Genomic DNA, 21120 nt, shown 5'->3' with positions numbered 1-21120 from the left:
GTCGAGTTACATTCAAGGTATTTTAAGGCATGAAGAAATTTTCTTCAAAGAAAAAACGTTTAAATATGACATTTTGATGATCAAAGATGAGTTTTAAGGGATAAAATTATTGACTACTGGGGTATTTGAATTATTCCAAACTTTACTGATCGTGTATGTTCTTTTTTTCAGTCTGTGATTTTCCATGAGCAAATGTTTGATATCTTCCTAGAGCGTGTTACTGTCTCTTAAACACTTTATGAGTTCATAAAGGCATGATTGAGTTATGACAGAGTGATTGGTTGGCAGGTGTGGCGTCGATGATCCTCTCCTTCCTAGTGGGCTTGTTTTATAACACGATTCTGGCCTGGGTTCTGTGGTATTTCTTCCACTCGTTTCAGGATCCGCTGCCCTGGAGTCAATGTCCCATCAACGACAACAACACGGGTACAAAGACACAAACACAACACACAAACACTGAGGATTCCTCATTAAACACTCATAACAGTAATATAGTGAAAACTAAAAGAAGCAGCATGAGGCTCAGAAAGTCATTAAAAACATCCTCTCTGGATAAATATGACTTCTTTCACATTAAAATCAAGATTAAATTAAATAGAAGTAAAATAAAAAAAGAGCAATTCTCACAATGCCTGTCAAGATCATATTTCACATCACATTTAAAAATAATTAAATAAATAATAATAACAATAATAAGTATAATATAAATAATTTAAAAAATAACTTTATATATACACACACATACATATATATACAGTATATATATATATATAAAATCTATTAAACAATTAATAAAAAAGTAAAAATAAATGCATTTAAAATAAAAAATCATAATAAATAAAAATGGACATTAAAAATAAATAAATATTAAATAAATATAAACAGTTATAAATAAAATAAAGCAAAAAATACATTAAAAATAAACAAGTATAATACAGTAAAAATAAATTAATACAAAGTGAATAATGCAATAAAATAACTTATATAAAATTAATAAAAAACTAAATACACTGAAAATGAACATTAAAAATAAATGATTAATACACTGAAAATGCATAAAATAAATATAAACAAAAAGTAAATATACATCAAAATAAATCAATAAAAAAATTAAATAAACAAAAATATATATAAATACATTACAAATAAATAAAAGTATAAATACACTGAAAATAAATAAGTAAATTAAAATTAAAATAAATACATGAAAAATATATATTTATGAATTATATATATATTTTGGAAAAACAAAATAAATACAAACAAAATAAAAGGATAAATACATTGAACATACATCAAATAAATATAAACAAAAATAAATATATTAAATAAATATATATATATTAGAATAAATATAAATAAAAAAATACATTAAAAATACAAATAAAACAAGTTCTAAATATATTGATTATACAACTACTACATACAAATAAAATAAGTTATAAATATATTAAAAATACATTAAAAATACATTAAAAATAGAATAAACATACAAATATATATAACATTTAAATTAATATGAATGAATCCTGTAACATGATATGTGTGTGTTGTTCTGATGTGTCCTGCAGGTTACGTGGAGGAGTGTGTGATCAGCACACCGGTGAACTACTACTGGTACCGGCAGACGCTGAACATCTCCCCGGACCTGGAGCAGAGCGGCTCTCTGCAGTGGTGGCTGGTGCTGTGCCTCGCCACGGCCTGGAGCATCGTCTACATCTGCTTCATACGGGGCATCGAGACCATCGGGAAGGTGTGGAGCTTTAACGCACTGCATCACAACCCGCCATTACATTACCCTTCAAATCGCGCAAATTGAAATTGAAAATTGAAAATACGTCCCATTTATCCCAAAAAAGTTTTTACGCTCACATGAGGTGGTTTTTCAGGCAATTAGAGAAAAATAATATTTTGCAAAACTGCATTCCATTTGCGCATTTACAGACACCTGACGTAGATGTTTGGACAGAAGACGAGACAGAGTTCCTCTTCAGTCGGTGATTTGACGCATAAGAATCTCGCTAGAGAGGCCAATCTACTTCGAGTGAAACTAAATGAGCCAATGCACATTGGCGTGCAATCATTCACAGCAGCTGCTCTGCCACGCAATGTAGGTATATAACGAGCAGCAGGTGCGATTGCACTTCAGCTTTTTGCTTCAGAGCTGAGTGTTACGATGCTGTTTAATCTATAAAGAGTGATCAAACAACGAGCAAACTCTTCAGGAGGATCTCTCGTGTCTGGTGCAGGCAATACAGCATGGCAGTGGGGTCGACTTCGCTCTCTCTCTCCCTCTCCCTCTCTCTCTCTCTCTCTCGTTACTGAGCAAAACAAAAAGGCTGTTTTCACAGCTGGTACGGTGTGCCAAGAGCGATGAAAAGCAATTCTTATGGCTGGTAAGACCGCCATGAGAGAGACAGCGTGATCGCGGGATGGTCACGCGGGGGCAGCATTCATGGATGAGTCATGCACCCATTGTGGGAAGATGACCATCTCGGAGCTACGGTCGAGACTCTCGTTCCTGCATAGGGGCGGAGTCCCTGCGCCTCTGCTGCGATCTAACCCTCCTCCGAGGCTTACTTCAGGCGGTAGTGCGGGTGACCTGAGGATCACGGTGAGCACCCTTCCTTCGAGGAACCAACCCCCAAGGAACCCTCATTCATCCCACGCTCCGGAGCCAGTAGAGCCGCCGACGGAGCGCGCTGGACCATCCACGAGGTGTGTACCAGTCGTTTTCCTTCGGCGCTCCCCAAGATGACCAGATGTCGATCGCTGCATCGGAGGATAGGTCAGACTTCTCCAGGGATGACGATTCGCCGGCACCGCCCCCGTCGGGTGTGATAGCGGTGCCCGAGTTGGACCCGGAGATGATGGCCATGCTTTCCCGGGCCGCCAACAGGATCAGGCTTCATGTGGAACCCTCCACCGTGTCCTGAGCCCTCAAGGCTAGACGACTGGTTTCTCGGGGTGGCGCGTGCTGGTTCTCAGCAACATACCCCGGTTCCTTTCTTCCCGGAGGTGCATGACGAGCTCATTGGGTCATGGACGGCACCTTTCACTTCCAGAAACCGTCCAGGTGGCTCCTCCTCCCTCACCACCCTTGACGGAGGGCCAACTAAGAGGTACACGCACATCCCTCCAGTGGAGCGGGCCGTTGCTATGCAGCTGTGCCCTAACTCCACCTGGCGGGGAGAGCCGTGTCTCCCTTCCCGGGCCTGTAAGCACTCGTCGGATCTAACCGGCAAGGCTTACAAGGCCTGTGGGGAAGCCGCCTCTGCCATACACGCCATGGCGGTGTTGCAGGTTCATCAGGCCAAGGCACTGAAGGACCTGCACGAGGGTGGTCATGATCCCCAAGTTCTCTTGCTGTGACGGACCTCGTGCTTCGTGCGGCGAAGGTGACAGAGCAGTCAATGGGACGTGCAATGTCCACTTTGGTGGTCCAGGAGCGCTATCTCTGGCCGACATGAGGGAGACCGACAAAGTTAGGTTCCTTAACTTAAAAGGTTACTTAAGCTAGTCGCAGGCATAACGCCTTGCATGTCCCGGAGATCGCAGTCTAAGTCACAGGCGAAGGACGCGATAGAGCCGGTCCCTCCAGCTGATATGTGGTCACGGTACTACAGCCCCTACTTCATTGTACCCAAGAAAGGCGGTGGGTTACAAGCGATCTTGGACGCATTTTTGAATGCATCCGTCCCCGGGATTGGTTTGCAACGATCAACCTGAAGGACGCCTACTTTCATGTCTCGATTCTCCCTCGACACAGGCCGTTTCTGCACTTTGCGTTCGAGAGTCGAGCATATTAGTACAAGGTCCTGCCCTTCGGGCTGTCCCTGTCTCCCTGTGTCTTCACGAAAGTCACGGAGGGGAACCTAGTCCCATGAGAGAACAGGTCGCTTGCATCCTCAACTATCACGACGACTGGATCATACTAGCACACTCCCGAGATCAGTTATCAGCCAGTTGGGTCTTCAGGTCAACTGGGAAAAGAGCAAAGTCTCCCCCGTGCAGAGGATCTCTTTTCTCAGTATGGAGTTGGATTCGGTCGCACAGACAGTGCCTCACAGAGGAAGCTGAACTGCCTGAATACGTTTAAAGGTAGGACAGCGGTCCCACTGAAATTCTTTCAGAGGCTCCTGGGGCATATGGCAGCGGCAGCAGCAGTAACACCGCTCGGGCACGCTCCCGTCGCATGTCGCAACTATCCCACCATCTCCTGGCACAGGAGACGCACTGGCACACAGCTGGCCCCAGGCCAGTATGCGGTCCCCCCAGTGAGCCTACTTGCACAGCAGTAGCTGTGGCCCCACTAAGCAGGGGTTTAGTTTCACTCGAAGTAGATTGGCCTCTCTAGCGAGATTCCTATTCATCGGTCCTGACGTGGCGTCTCCGTTCCCTCCTTCAGGGAATGAGGGTTACCATACGTAACCGAGACGTTCTTTATTAAAATTCATAAAAGACAAAAAAATTACAGCAATACTAGATTTTAAACCACAAAGAAATGGCACAATTTATAAAGACCTCGAAGCAGATATGAGTGAGAAACACCCAGAAACACCTCGTGCCGCTCACATTATAAGCGTCTTTCCCTGCCATTAATGTTGGAATGACTTCTCGTGACACGAAAAAATTACGTTTTAGTTGCATAACGTCGGATAATGAAAATGCAGTCATTTCGCAATAGTTTTTTATCAACATTAGGAAAATATAGCCAAAAGTTTTGCGCAAATCTGTAATGGAAACGCGGCTGTAATGTGTGTGTTTGTGCTCGGTGGATCATGTTGATGGTTAATGTGTGATTGTGCAGGCCGTGTACGTGACCGCGACCTTCCCGTACCTGGTGCTCACCATCTTTCTGGTGCGGGCCCTCACACTGCCAGGGGCCACCGACGGGCTCCGGTACCTGTTCACACCAGACGTGAGTCTCACACACACACTTGTACATCTATCTTTATGAGGCGTTCATCCACACAATGCAATCTCTAGCCGCTTACCCTAACCTTACCCATCACAACTAAGTGCCTAACCCGACCCCTGACCCTAAACCGACCCTTAACCTCATTATAACCTTATCCCTAAAACCAAGTCTTGACCCTCAAACAGGCCTTTAAAGGCTCTCAGAAAGTGAAGACCGGCCAAAATGTCCCCTTTACTCTTTCTGTCCTCACTCCAATGGTCTAAAACTCAAACTGGTCCTCACAAAGATAGTTGAACAAGTACACACACACACACACACACACACACACACAGCAGCAGTGTGATCAGTGTGTGTGATGTTCTCTCCTCAGTGGACGCTGCTGACTAATCCTCAGGTGTGGCTGGACGCTGCTACACAGATCTTCTTCTCTCTGTCTCTGGCCTTCGGGGGACTCATCGCATTCTCCAGCTACAACCCCAAGAAGTACGACACACACCGTCTGAAGGGCAGGAGAAAATACAGATTCTGTTACACATCAGAATTCTTGAGAATTCCAAAGATTCTTGAATCATCAAATAAAAAAACAAAAGAAATTAACTCACAACAATGCAAAAATAAGTTGTAACTACGAAAAAAGCATTTACTAAAAATAAATAAGAAATATCCAATTAAAAAACTATTTCAATTAAATCATAAAAATCCTAGATTAAAATAATGTTAAAATATAAAAGCAATAAACCATAAACATGTTGTTTTTTTAACAATCAAAATAAAACACTAACTAAAATGTGTTAAATCATAAAAAATTATATATATATATATATATATAGACACACACACAGTATATATGCATTATTCACCTTTCACATATATATAGCTTTCCTGTAGCTCAAACAGTAGAGCATTAGCGCTTGCAACGCCAAGGTCATGGGTTTCGATTCCCAGGGAAAGCAAGAACTGATAAGAATGTAAAAAAAAAAGTGTGTAAAATGTGTACCTTGACATGCAATGTAAGTCACTTTGGATAAAAGCGTCTGCCAAATGCATAAATGTAAATATGTATATAAGAGGTGCCTGTGTGTGTTTCCAACAGGAACGACTGTGAGCGAGACGCTGTGTTTGTGGGATGCATTAACAGCGCTACGTCTCTCTACGCCTCCATTCCCATATTCGCCATCTTGGGCTTCAAGGCCACGAGCAACTTCAAGGCCTGCATCGCCGGGTGACGAACACACACTGCGTTTACAGACCCACAACTGATGTGTTTACACGACTGTGAGGTTTGACTGACAGGGTGTGTGTGTTGTGATTGCAGGAACATCCTGGATCTGACCAACGCCTTCGACATCGCAGAGAAAAACATCACGACGGAGAACTACGAGAACTGGCTGATGTTCCTGAACTCAAGCGACCCGGATAAAGTCTCCGGTCTCAACCTGAAACCCTGTGTCCTCCAGAACTTCCTGGATCAGGTACAGCTGGGAACACAAGCACGTCTCTTCTGCTCATTATCATCAGTGTTGAAAACGGTTATTTACATTTTTATTTTTCAGGATTCTTTGATGAATAGAAAGCATTTATCTGAAATAGAATCGTTTGTAACATTAAACACTACCGTTCAAAAGTTTGGGGTCAGTAAGAATTTTACTTAAACTGGGGGGGGGGGGGGGGGGGGGGGGGGGGGGGGGGGGGGGGGAGAAATCAATACTTTTATTCATCAAGGATTAATTCAATTGATCAAAAGTGACAGTAAAGACACTTATAATGTTACAAAAGATTCTATTTCAAACAAATGCTTTCTATTCATCAAAGAATCCTGAAAGAAAAAAAATGTAATAACTGTTTCCAAAATTGATAATAATCATAAATGTTTCTTGAGCATCAAATCATCATATTAGAGTGATTTCTGAAGGATCATGTGACCCGAAGACTGGAGTAATGATGCTGAAAATTCAGCTTTGATCACAGGAATAAATTACACTTTAAAATACACTAAAATAGAAAACAGTCATTTTAAATTGTTGTAATATTTGATACTTTAACCGTTTTTTGTTAATAAACACAGCCTTGGTGAGCAGAAGAGACTTCTTTTAAAAACATTAAAAATCTTACCGATCCCAAACTTTTGACTGGTAGTGTATGTAGTGACGGAGACTCTCTCTGTTACCCAGAGTGCTTCAGGAACGGGCCTGGCGTTCATCGTGTTCACGGAGGCGGTGATCGAGATGCCGGGATCGCAGGTGTGGGCCGTGCTCTTCTTCGTCATGCTCTTCAGCCTCGGCCTGTCCTCCATGTTCGGGAACCTGGAGGGGGTCCTGACGCCACTGCTCGACCTGCACATGGTGCCCAAGTGGATGCCCAAAGAGATCTTCACAGGTATGACCCCTGAGACACGGCCGTATGCTAATGAGGGTTGCTGTTTGCTAAAGGGATAGTTCACCCAAAAATTTAATTAAATTAGCCCATGATTTATTCACCCTCAAGTCATCCTAGTGTATATGACATTCTTCTTTCAGACGAACACAATCAGAGTTATATTAATAAATGTCCTGGCTCTTTCAAGCTTTATAATGGCAGTGAATGGATGTTTCTGTTTTGAAGTCCATAAAAGTGCATCTATCCATGATAAAAGTGCATCTATCCATGATAAAAGTGCTTCTATCCATGATAAAAGTGCATCTATCCATGATAAAAGTGCATCTATCCATGATAAAAGTGCATCTATCCATGATAAAAGTGCTTCTATCCATGATAAAAGTGCTTCTATCCATGATAAAAGTGCATCTATCCATGATAAAAGTGCATCTATCCATGATAAAAGTGCATCTATCCATGATAAAAGTGCTTCTATCCATGATAAAAGTGCTTCTATCCATGATAAAAGTGCATCTATCCATGATAAAAGTGCATCTATCCATGATAAAAGTGCATCTATCCATGATAAAAGTGCATCTATCCATGATAAAAGTGCTTCTATCCATGATAAAAGTGCATCTATCCATGATAAAAGTGCATCTATCCATGATAAAAGTGCTTCTATCCATGATAAAAGTGCATCTATCCATGATAAAAGTGCTTCTATCCATGATAAAAGTGCATCTATCCATGATAAAAGTGCATCTATCCACCATGATAAAAGTGCATCTATCCATGATAAAAGTGCATCTATCCATGATAAAAGTGCATATATCTATCATAAAAGTGCATATATCCATCAGAAAAGTGCATCTATACAAACATTCACTGTCATTATAAAGCTTGGAAGAGCCAGGACATTTTTTAATACAAGTTTGATTGTATTCATCTGAAAGAAGAAGGATGACCTCATTTTAAAGTGAACTAACCCTTTAATGCTATGCTAATGCAGGTCTGATTTGTGTGCTGAGTTTCCTGGTGGCGTTGATCTTCACGCTGGGATCTGGGAACTACTGGCTGGAGATCTTCAACAGTTACGTGGGATCCGTCCCACTCCTCGTCATCGCCTTCTTCGAGATCATCGGTGTCGTTTGCTTCTACGGGATGAATCGGTAATTCATCAGTTCATTTTAAAGACAACATTGCCATCAATAAAAATGATTAAAAGGAGGTAGAAGGAAAAGGTTGGTGGTCTTAAAAATAGATAGACATGATTTTCTTAACAGTTATTTAAAGCAGGGTTTGCAGAAACTGGGGGTTGTGAGTGGATAAAAACAGAAAAATTTAAAATATGAATACATATTCAAATAAAATACATTAAATAAATAAATAAAACAAAAAATTACATTTTAAAATAAAAGCAAGTCAAAATAAAACTAAACTAAACCTTAAATTAAATCATGAAAATGCAAACTTAAAATAATTGTAAAATACAAAAATTTTAATCATAAATGTAAATTAAAAATTAATCATTTTGAAATCAAAAAATATAAAATAAACTACAAAAAATAAATGTACAACTAAAATGAATTAAAAACAACAAGAAAAAAAATAAATCATAAAAATTAAAAATGTAAATAATTTAAAACAATCAAAATAAAAAAACTTACTATATAAAAAACATAAAAATTAAAACTCAAATATTATAATAAAAGAAAAATATTTTAGATAAAACTAAAAATTTATACTTTTCTACATATTTAATCATATAAATGTACAATTTTAAATATTTAAAAAATGAAAACAAATTATAAAAAGTAAAACTTTTAAAATAAATTAAAATAAAAAAGTTTTAAAAAAAATTGTTAAAGGTGCAAGTCTCTGAGTTTTTGCAGAACTATGCCCCCTCTGGCGACAAGCGAAACTGCAACCAGAGATGTGCACGCTCATGGACCACACGCACACACACGCTTGCACGAGCACGAGCTGTTCATAACCAAAGGAGCTTCAGCCGCACAAATCTTTTGTTTACAGTCATAATGTCTTCAGAGGTAATAAAGTTATAAATCTGCAAGTCATTTTAAATATGTGAAAGGAAAGGCATTTGAGTAAATTACACACTTATGTGTGAGGGAAAAACGGGGGTAGTAGAAAACTTCGGTTTTTGTTTCCATCTATCTCCATGTTGAACTGTGTTATGTGTTTACTGTATCCACTTATGATTGTATTATGGAAACACGTTCATGAACAATATAAGTTTGTAAAAGCTCAAAATAATAATCATACCATACACAGTTGGTCAACAAAGTACACTCAAATGTCTCAAGGTAATTTTCATAGATTATTACATCATTTGTTGTCATAGATTTGCCGTATCAGACATTAGAGACTGGGCTATATCTTACCGTTTTATCAAGAACAAAGCCAACTGAGGATCCCGTTTGAGCCCTAGAGCAGACCGGAGATTCCAACGAACAATATTTATATCGTTTTTACCTTTTGCACACAGCCACGTCCAAGTGATCTGAGGGCGCGGGCGCTTCCTAGTGTGTGCAGACCGGAGATCTCTCCATTTGTTGAAAGCCTTCCCGATGTTGACTCTCGTCTTATTCCGACGCCTGTGGCACTAGACAAAAGTTTTCTTTTCTTTGTCTTACGTGGAGTTTGCGTTGGGGTTTGGAATGAACTACAAGCCGGTCTCTTTGAATCCATCTTCTACTTTTGTCGAAATTTAACTAAAGTTTTGTCGCTCGAGTTGTCTTCGCTGATATGGAGAATGGCGGTGAATACACAAACCTGCCAGACATAGCCAGGTGAGTGTGAACGCGCATGACGTCACGCCCAGTCTCAAATTCCGTCCCGAATCCCATTTATTTTACTGTACAGGAACAGGATTATAGAGACAATCGCAGTGATCAGAGAAGGACTCATGCAGCCCATCAGGCAATTGTTTAAGCATGTATGGGTTAGAAAAACGGGTATTTTTAACATGAAATGTTGCGCAATGCACCTTTAAATCATTAAAAAGATTTTTTTTATATATATATATATATATAAAAAACAAAAAAATTCGACATATTTAATCATATAAATGTACAATTGAAATAAATGATTTTTAAATCAAAACAAAATCAAAATAAAACACTTTTTAAGAAAATGTAATGTTTTATTTGTTTACCTTCATGTCATGTGACCATTATACGACATAAGAGAACTGTGAACAATTATTGAAATGTGAACTTATTCAAATTAATTCTTGAAATATGAACAAATCTCAATATTTGAGCCCCCAGGGTTTCAGTATCAGACGGTTTGTGACTCTGTGTGTGTGTGTGTGTGTGTGTGTGTGTGTGTGTGTTCCAGCTTCTGCGATGACATCGAGTTCATGACGGGACGCAGGCCGAACCTGTACTGGCGCGTGTGCTGGATGGGCATCAGCCCCATCATGCTGCTGGTGGTGCTGGTGGCCTACGTCGCGGTCCAGGTCCAGACACACCCCACGTACCCCGCCTGGAACCCGCAATACGTGAGTGAAGAACAGAACCTGTTCATCATGATGATGTTCCCTGCTGAGGATCTGCATGATCACCGGCTCCAGATGGGCATTAATGCGACTCGAGGTGTTTCATATGAGAGTAGCTGCTCATTTAAACGGGTTACCAGGTCAAGGTTGACTTTAAGCAGAGTGGGTCATGAAAAACAAGCTAAAACACTAAACATTTAATTAATACACAAAATTAAAATCCTAAATCCTAAAATTAAATCATAAATATAAAATGAAAAAATAAAAATAAAAAGCAAAAATAAAACAGAATATTAACTAAAATTATTTTAAAATACAAAAAACAAACATACCAATATTAAATCATAAAATTAAAATGAATACATAAAAAAAAAAAAAGAAATGGTGAAAATGAAATCACAAAAAAGCAAATTAAATTCTTAAAATGCAAAACACTTACTAAAATATTACATTAAATTAATTAAATCATAATTAAAATAAAAAAATAAAACAGCAAAAAAGCTATGAATGATCTTAAAATGCCAAATACTTCAATTAATCATAATCATAAATATAAAATTAATAATTGTAAAATAAAAAACAATAAACCAGAACATTTAATTAAATCAAAAATGCTAAATTAAAATTTTAAAATACAAAACACATACTAAAATTGTATTATAAAATTCAACTCAATAATTGTCAAATAAAAACATTTAAATAAAAAAAAAAAGCAAAATTGTAATTATTTTAAAATACAAACCATAAAATGAATATATATAAATAAAAAAACTAATTAAATGGAGAAACTTAAATTATAATAAAAGTAAATTTAATGAACTTAAAATGCCAAATACTTACTCAAATTAAATCATAAATATAAAATGAAAATGAATAATAAAAAAAAAATGAATTTAATTAAATCATAAAAATGCAAATATAAAATGAATTTAAAATCTAAAAACAAACACAACACTAAAATGAATGGCTAACGGTGAACTCACCCCTGCAGGAGAAGTTCCCGGAGACAGAGGTGAAGCCGTACTCAGACTGGGTGTTTGCGATCTGTGTGTTACTGAGCTCGGTTCCTGTGCTCTCCATCCCACTCGTGGCCGTCTACAGACTCATCAGACGACAGACGAGATCACAGACCGGAAGCAGTTACCAGAACCCCTACAGCAACCCGGCCTTCACACCCGACGAGCCCATCCAGACCTTCAAAGCGCTCTAGAAGACCAGCCTGATCTCATCAGCGCATTGTGTTTATCGTGGCATTTAGAATTACTACATTTGTTTTTACGTGGATTTGATACTCAGTTTTTACATGCATATGATTCGCACTTTATTGCGTGTAATACCCCACACACACACCACTAATCCTACCCAAGGGGTTTATAGTGTGCATCATATGCACATAAACACACATTTTTGCGTGTAAATTGCACGTTAAACACAATGCGTGCTCTAAAGACACATCTAATGAGAACGGGTGGAGAACACAATCCCTCCAAACTCTCAGGATCTAAAGCACATCTCATCAACCAACATGAGCCGAGAAACTCGGAAACTTCTCTGATCTGTACATCATTTAAATTACTCAAATGTTTGTCCTTAAACTATGGGGGAAAAACACATCAATGACTCTTATTCTGCAAAATGATACTGAGAATATGAAACGCAAGATTTCTGAGGTGTAAATATCATCTTTACAAAATTCAAAATAGTGATTACATTTTTTTTAATAAGTGATTTTTTTTATATATATACACACAAATATTAAATGTGATATATACATATATATGCAATTTTATAATTGTTGCTACATATATGTTTACATTTATAAATGTATGTATGTGTGTATATACACACACACATATACACACACTGTACATATATATAAAACATTGTATAAATGTTGCTACATGTATAATTGTCTAAATGCTTGAGTTTGAGTTGACCTGAGATCTAGTGTGGATCAATGTTTTACTATTTATAAAGTCCCTGTAACACAAACATTACTCACACATTACAGACGCCAGTGAGTTTCTACATTTACATTAACCTCGTCTGAATCACAGAAGAGACTGGGTTAGTCAGTAACCAGAACAACGAGCGCAGGCTGAAGCTCATGTGTGTGGAAGATCGGGTCCCTTTACAGAAAACCATTTAAAACATCATTGTGCAATTACGAGTTTACATCACAATCATGAGCAAAAAAACATCAGAACTTCCTGATATAAAGTCACAACTAACTTTTTTATTTTCTCTGTGGCAGAAACAAGAGTCCATAATAATGAGACTGAATACTGAACGTCATGCCTGTCAATCAACTCTTCACTGCAGTGAAAACGTCATGTTTTATGAGATTATTATATGAACAGTGCATTTCTTCTGTTGTTTGAGCATATTAAACCTGTTGATTTTCACTGATTCAAGAGTCAAATCTGTGAAATACACATTAAACATGTGAACAGAGCTGTAATTACTGCACTTATATATATATATATATTGTATAAATCTTGCTACATATATACAAATGTTTTTAAATTTAGCTGAAAATATGATCAAATTAAACTAAATAATGAATGGGTTCTGCAGGAAAGCAAGGTCACTTTAGTCTGAATAACCTGAAAACAAATCGCTTGTTTTATTTTCTGTATTGAAATATAGATTTTAAAGCAGAAACAGACGCATGAACATGCAAACATCACGAACACGAGCGGCCGTGGCTTCAGTTTACGAGCGTCTCTTATTACTCGCTGCGTTTAACGACGAGCCATCAGCGTTTACACACAGCTCAGGTGTGTGTGTGTGTGTGTGTGTTTAGTCACACTGCTGCGCGAGAACAACATCAGAGAAGCGCTCGCTTTACGCTCTACGCCCGGATGCTTTTAAAGTCCTGAGGGATTCTGGGAGTCGAGGCCTGTCGAACACGAGCCAGTCTGATGCCCTGGAGCAAACGCTGAAGACGCCTCCGTCCTGAAGCGCGCACACACACACACACACACACACACACACACAAACACACACACACACACACACACACACACACACACACACACACACACACACACACACACACACACACACACACACACACACACACGCGTGAGAAGAACGAATAAAACACATGACACAGCAAATCATTGGCAAAACTCCTCTACAAACGCTAACATTACGAAAGAGGACTTTCCCAGCAGTCCAAGTTCCTGCAAGAATTTTCCATTGCATAAAAACACAAAATAAGTGAAATACACATTAACAAACATAAGAAGTCATTTAAGAGACTCCAAAACCTCTAATGTTTCGACTGTGACAGCGACGTCACTGATTGGTGGATTGAGGGTTGTTTGTGTCTTTTGCAGGAATTTGGCTATTAAACATGATTTTTTTTTTTTTAAGTTGAAATCACACCAGATTATTATCGTTAACTAAAACTACAACTGTTAAAAACATGTTTGTTTACTGAGATCAAGTTGAAATAAAATATTAATATTTTAGATGAAAAACTGAAAAATGTTCCCAAGGCAATTAACTAAAATATGCATGAGAAGCAATTAAAACAATACAATAACTAGTTGGAAATAAATAAAAACTAAAACTAAAATTAAAATTAAAGAATAAATTAAACCTAAATAGTGATATTTAAAACATTCAAACTAAATTACAAAAAATTTACAACATTAATGAAAATATGGGACGATTACCGGTTTCACTATAAACCACGATCAAATATGCTGACGGTTAGTATTATCGTTCAAAATGTAATTATCATTAAAACCGTGTTTGATTATCGCGATTTTAATAACTCACTGTAAACCCTGTCCAGCCAGCAACAGTCTGACGCAATGTTGTTGTTGTTGTTGTTGTTCTTCGAGAAGGAATGGCGGAAGGCAGTGATCGTGCTCGGGAGATTTGTCAGCCTATAAGAGGACCAAATCTGAGGTTGTCGTCATATTTTGTCTTTTACAAAAGTCCTGAGTGAAACTTAATCGAGGATGGTCACTACAATAGGGGGGGAAACACTTCAAATCTGCCGAGTCGTCTTGTGTGACCATCACCCACTGTTTATAGCGAACGCAAGGCAAGTTAACTTTGACCTCAATACCAAAACTACGTCTGGGAAATAATTGGGCACAAAATGAGTTGGAATATTTTCTCTCACTCACTTGAAATAAACGTGAAGCTTCCGCGAATTAAAGTTCGCAGCAAGTGGCTTTGAGCCAAAGACAAACGAACAAGTTCAAACAAGACTATCATTGTACACTTATTACACCGATTTTTTTTTTTTTTTTTACCACATAATTACGGGGACATATTGAATTGAGATTAATGTTTTAAATCTTACCTGTCTGTAAATCGTACAAAACAATCGTCCAAGAACGGAGACGCAAGACGGCAAGTTGTATTTGAATGAAACGAGAGAGCGCGTCCGTTGCGAGACATGGATGTGCGCGGTGTTATAATGCGTTGCTATTGACGACGGTCATTATAAGGAATTATTACGTGTCTTGATTGAATTCTAGTGTAGAATGCGGTGTGTTATTTCTTGTTATACTACAGGGCCGTTGAATGCTTGAATCTGATTGGTTGACGAACGTTCTAAGGTGTGCATTATTTTCAGGGAAACGCACGGCTAAAGTAGTTCCAGGCAGGTCTTGACCGCATTACCGTTCCATATCACTTCGCGTAGTCAACTGTAATAACGGAAAATAGGATACAATTCATAACAAGAAAAAGCATTTCGCCCCGTGCGCTTGATCTGCAATTTTCAATGTCTAGCTTCACAATCAATAGAAACATGCAGTTTAATTTGAATAAATAAACTATAAAGTCCTATCTAATCAATAGAAAATTAAACTGAATATAGGCTAAATAAATGGATAGTCCTGCAGCACGGATTTTTATTGCAGATAATTTAACAAATAAATAATTATTGATAGGCCTACTTGTTAAAAGGGCTTTGGGTTTCATTTATTTGGCTAGTCTGTCATCTGTCAATAATAGAAAGAAAAAAAGAATGAACGAATTAATTCAAACGAATTTAATTAATTAATTAATAAATAATAATATTGACGCACATGCTTTTCTGTCTCATTATTGCAACATCTCTCTCTAATAACTGCATTAATAACTGCATTAATAACTGCATAAAGCCGGGAACACACTTTAAGGCCGGTTATGAATGTAATTTGATACTTATGACTGATCATGACCAAACGCGTGTTCAGCGCGTTCAGTCTGTGTTCAAAGTCTGTGTTTAAAATCCGCTGCAGTCGATGAAACAGTCAGAGAATGTGTCAGCTAATCGTGTGTTCAGCATTAGTCTGCTATCAGCGGCTCAAACCTCCGTTACTAACTCTAAAATGACGTTTTGGAATTAGCAACGGAGGCATGGGATTAGATGCGTAAGAAATTAGTCCTACATACAAGAGCGTTTTAATGACAAAAACTTTACAAACGTCTTGAAATACATAATCTGAACAATGTTTCGAGGTGTGGTAACTGTAGTATAAGCGGAATAATTGACTTCAGGCCGTTGAATTATTAGAAAAATAATGCACACCCGAGGTGTAACGGCCACTCCGCTTCGCGTCGTGACCGCATTACCACCTCGGGTGTGCATTATTTTTCTAATAATTCAACGGCCTGTCGTCAATTATTCCTTACATAACAGACCGCTGAAGTATAACACACCGTTGCCATGAAAAATAGAGCGTTGCTATGGACGCGGAACGGACTATTTTCTTTAGCGGAAGCAATACAATCGTTTTTAAATCAATAAACTCCTTATTAAATCAATATTTTGTGTCAAATTATGTATTTATTTTGTAGGTAGCCATGTAATAAGCGGGATAATGTAGAGCGAGGCGGTTGTTATAGTGAATACAACCCCTTCAGGCTGAAGCTCCGCTTCGCGTCGGTCCCGATCAGCCTGTGGTGGGTGTATTATTCGCTATCGCCTCTCTACATTAACCCTTACGGAAATGCCACAGAATATAATCTTGCTTAAAAAAGTGCATAGAGCTGCTTGTTTTCTTTGTTGTTTGTTGATTTTCAAATATTAAACTGTTTTTAGTGTGAGCATCAGTTCTTTTTGAACACTTTCATCTCGTTTTAATAAAACCGTGATAATATTGATAATCACGATAATTTTGGTCACGATGATCGTGATATGAAATTTTCATAACGTCCCATCCTGCCAACATTTCTCATTTTTGTTTAGTTTAAGAAAAATTAATACAAGTAAATGGATATTATAAAAAAAACTACAATTTAGTCAAATTAAAATGAAAACTGAACCTATAAAAATAGAACCATTTCAAAATATTAATAAATCCTATAATAGTATCTCAACGACACAAAAACAACACCTCAGCACCCACAATGCAACGGTCTCCTCATTCCACACTAAACAACAGCCTGAAACAGAAGATTTAAGAGTGAGACGTACGTTTGCGCAGTGGAGGAAGCAGACTGCGATACGCTGAGCGATTCTGTGTGAACACGACCTCGAACGCCACACAGAACAACATCTGAACGGCCTCATACTGAAGAACGCCTCCACCGTCCGGCGAACCCAGACCCAGACCTGAGGGACGACATCAGCAGTCACTGAGAAACAGTACTCGGAGGATTTACTTGACGAGATCCTCATTAAAAACACATTTTAAGTAGATTTTACTGCTACGGCTCGGCACAACTTACCTGTTATTATCAAGTACAATCTACTTACTATTGAACTTAACGTTCATTTGACATTTGAGACACTTAACATTTAATTGAAGTAATTAAGTAAATGTTACTTAACTTAGTTAAGTAATGTTACTATATTCTATATGTGAAATTAAATTAAGTAAATTTAACAAAATTAACTTTTTACTAAATCAATATAACACTGAACTATACCACACTTTTAATGCGTATGCTTAGAAACATCCAAGTAAATAATTAAAGAAACATGTCACCTGAATGCAGAGAACTCAATACTTGGTACACAATACACAATGACGGTAACATTCGATAGATCGTTTGAGTATGAATGTGTAATTTTAGAAAATGAATCCAGATGTCACAAAGTGGCAAGTTACCAAACCTAACAACAAAAGTAATGATAAAACGGTGTAAATACAGCTGGAAAACATTGGCAAATCAACCTTATTCATTATTCATGCCCTAGTGCATGATGGGAACATCAGTATTAGAAAAGCTGAGTAGGTTTTACTTAATTTTATTTTGTTGATATTAACGCTTTAATTTCTTCAAGCTTGAATTGAGTACTAATATAGGATTTACTATGTTTTTGAATTCTTGCCTGAACTAACTTTTTCATGTAGAAGTGACATTTGTTTTTCTGAAGCATTTACTTCAGCACAAAATCATTTCATCATCATTACTGTGTTAAAATCATGTTCCTGTAATCTTGAATCAGAATAAGTTTCTCTTGCTGCATCTTTATCTCTTCTGTGATGATGTGGGCGGGGCAACCTGTCACTCACACGAGATCAGCCAATAGCAAACCACAACCATCGAATCATCCAATCAACTCCCCTCGAACTAAATCAAGCCCCGCCCACATTTGTTCTCGTTCCAGAAGCGTTTCACTCGATATACGACACAATGGAGGAGAAAAGACCAGCCATGGTTCGTGCAGAGACTGTAAATGAAATTCCGGGACTTTCGAGGACTTTAAGCACTACTTTTTTGGACTGCAATCAGAGATCGCACTTATCAAACAATATCTTTAGTATTTTTTACGGATTTTTTAAACTCAAATTACAGATAAATGGTATCCAAAATAAAACTTAGAACGTATTTAATAATATATATTAAATACAACGTTTTTAATGGCTATTATTGCTCAATAAATAATATTTTATATTATGATGTTGGCGTACTCTATGGAGTAAAGGTCTGATGGGGGTTTATCAGACGGGCTGCAGTGTTAACTGTGCCTGAGAAGATTGTACTCGTGTTTTTTTTAATACATAAAGTGTCATATATATTGCATTTAAATAAGTCAAGCACTTGTCAAGCACCTCTTTGTAAATATGGCTGTTTTCAAGGGTTTTCCAGGACTCACATTAAACGAACCCTGACTAGCGTAACTTCTGTTTCACGCTGACTTTAACGTCACTCGCTCTCTTGCCTGTGTTTGTGTGTCTGATGAGTTTATTCATGACTCGAGCCATCGTCCAGATCATCTTCAGGAAGAATGACGGGTTTGTCTCCACATTCTGACCCAAAGGCAAACTCTTCACACATGCATGAAACCTGCAAACACACACACACACACACACACACACACACACACACACACACACACACACAAACATTAGTTCTGCTCTCACACTCGTTTGTTAATGTGAGTCGTTTCCTGCAGTTTAACGCTCAGTTTCACACAAACATTCACCACTAAAGATTCACACAAAGTTATGCAGATATTTGTTCTTGTTAAACTTTTGCCACCAAGACCGATCAGCTACACGACGGTTTAAAAGTCTCTTCTGCTCAACAAGGAACATTCATTTGGTGAAAAATACTGTAAAAACAGTGAAATATTATTGTAATGTTCAAAATGTATTTGAAACAGAATCTTTTGTAACATTATAAATGTCTTTGTCACTTGTGATCAGTTTGACGTGTGAAAGAAGAGTTTTTCACCTGAGCGCCTGCAGCAGAATCAGCTTATACAAGCTTCTGTAAACGGCCTCGACTGAATTCATCTGGGGAAGAGATCAGACACGTGACGAATAAACCCTGATTCTGTCAAACAGACTCCTCGAACACCACAGATGAATATTAACCTCTTAAGTCAAATTAACCTCTGACATTAAGTCAGACTGTAACTTTATTAATTTTTCAGTTCTTAAAAGCCACTTTTTTTAGTGGCTTTGGTTCCAGAAGTATATATGTGTGTATTTACTTGCATCAATTCCCCTATGGAGAAAACAAATGGTATTTTTCCTTCCGGAACTGACTGCTGCACTCAATAGGCCAATGAGATTTCAGCGTGTCATCAGAACAGAAGGTCTCTCACCCTGAGGTCCAGAAAGATGTCGGTACACTTGAGACTGAGGACCGACAGCAGCTTCTTCATGACCGCAGCGGGTGAGTGGGCGGAGCCTAGCGTCAGGCTGTAGCGCAGTGATAGGCCGTCATACCTGAGAGGGGGCGGAGCAGAGATCATTTACATACCATGCGTCTGAAATCGTATACAGTATGGTAGAGACTGCATTTGGTTGTCACTGAAAAAGTATTGTTGGAAACTTTATTCCATCATCGAAGCAAGACCAGGAGGCTTGGGTTGTATCTTTTAAGCAGAAGAGATTTATTCTTCCAAGTCTGTAGTTCATCAAGTCTAATCTAAAGAAAGTTGCCATGCACTTTTATATACATTTGGGGGAGGGATTTACATTGAGATTGAACAAAGCATGTAAATTAAGTACACAGGTTAAGGAACCGCCCTAGACTCCAGCGTGTTACCAGTCTCAATCCAATCAGCATAACTATTCAAATGCATATATGCTAATCCAATCAGCCCAACCATTCAACGTCTGGATCAGGGGCTCCGAGAGCCATTAAAAGTCTTACAATAGATACCATTATCTTAACCTAACCTTAAAATGCTAACTTCAATGTACCGTATTTTCCGGACTATAAGTCGCACTTTTTTTCATAGTTTGGCTGGTCCTGCGACTTATATTCAGGTGCGACTTGTATATCAAAATTAATTCAGACTGAGATGAACCAAGAGAAAACATTACCGTCTACAGCCGCGAGAGGCCGCTCTAGTTGGCGGAGTTGTTCAAATGCGACACCAAGGATGAAGAAAATGATGTGGAATGAGATCGCGGGAGCTTGGTGAACTTGTTTACTGGTAACTTGCTTGTTGGACTCGCTGGCTTATGTTAATTTAGCCTATTCAGCCTCCCAGGTATATATTCTTTATGCTATTGTGTAGCTGAATAACTGTTAATATGTTGCGTTAACATACCGGACACCTATTCAGCCTGTTGTTCTGTGTAGTTGAACAACTTGCCTTTCCAGATTAAATGTCTATTCTTGGTCTTGGATTTTGTGAAATAAATTTCTAAATAAATGCGACTTATAGTCCAGTGCGACTTATATATGTTTTTTTCCTCTTCATGACGCATTTTTTGACTGATGCGACTTATACTCCGAAGCGACTTATAGTCCGGAAAATACGGGTACTCAACTTTTACTGTTGCAACCTAAATTAAACATTTAATACATTTGTAATACAACAGTATGTTCTATATAGTGTGAGTGAAATGACGTGCTACATCATGTCACATCGCTCCACTGTCCTTCACAGATC

At 38.1% G+C, this 21120-nt stretch overlaps 2 protein-coding genes across 2 annotated transcripts in view; one reads left to right on the top strand and one right to left on the bottom strand.

Annotated features, from left to right (window-relative positions):
- Positions 1-13204, top strand: part of LOC309510716 (uncharacterized protein) — a 35771-nt gene extending 22567 nt beyond the window's left edge. The window contains exons 16-25 of the mRNA XM_082185587.1: positions 289-426; positions 1572-1753; positions 4811-4921; positions 5292-5404; positions 6015-6143; positions 6237-6393; positions 7093-7297; positions 8289-8448; positions 10640-10802; positions 11791-13204. Coding sequence (XP_082041713.1) covers positions 289-426; positions 1572-1753; positions 4811-4921; positions 5292-5404; positions 6015-6143; positions 6237-6393; positions 7093-7297; positions 8289-8448; positions 10640-10802; positions 11791-12009 — 1577 coding nt within the window. The 3' untranslated portion in view covers positions 12010-13204. The remainder of the gene's footprint in view (positions 1-288; positions 427-1571; positions 1754-4810; positions 4922-5291; positions 5405-6014; positions 6144-6236; positions 6394-7092; positions 7298-8288; positions 8449-10639; positions 10803-11790) is intronic.
- Positions 13205-13416: 212 nt separating this feature from the next.
- The window catches only part of tert (telomerase reverse transcriptase), a 21041-nt gene continuing 13337 nt past the window's right edge, over positions 13417-21120 (bottom strand). Inside the window, exons 12-16 of the mRNA XM_082186452.1 lie at positions 19819-19942; positions 19443-19504; positions 18928-19052; positions 17233-17370; positions 13417-13757 (exon numbers count right to left, since the gene is read on the bottom strand). Of these exons, the coding sequence (XP_082042578.1) occupies positions 13654-13757; positions 17233-17370; positions 18928-19052; positions 19443-19504; positions 19819-19942 (553 nt within the window). The 3' untranslated portion in view covers positions 13417-13653. The remainder of the gene's footprint in view (positions 13758-17232; positions 17371-18927; positions 19053-19442; positions 19505-19818; positions 19943-21120) is intronic.

This window comes from Leuciscus leuciscus (assembly GCF_965113295.1).
Source record: "Leuciscus leuciscus genome assembly, chromosome: 12".
NCBI classification, from domain to species: Eukaryota; Metazoa; Chordata; class Actinopteri; order Cypriniformes; family Leuciscidae; genus Leuciscus; species Leuciscus leuciscus.
The sequence above is the reverse complement of the archived record's forward strand: the minus strand, read 5'-3'. Positions and strand labels throughout refer to the sequence as shown.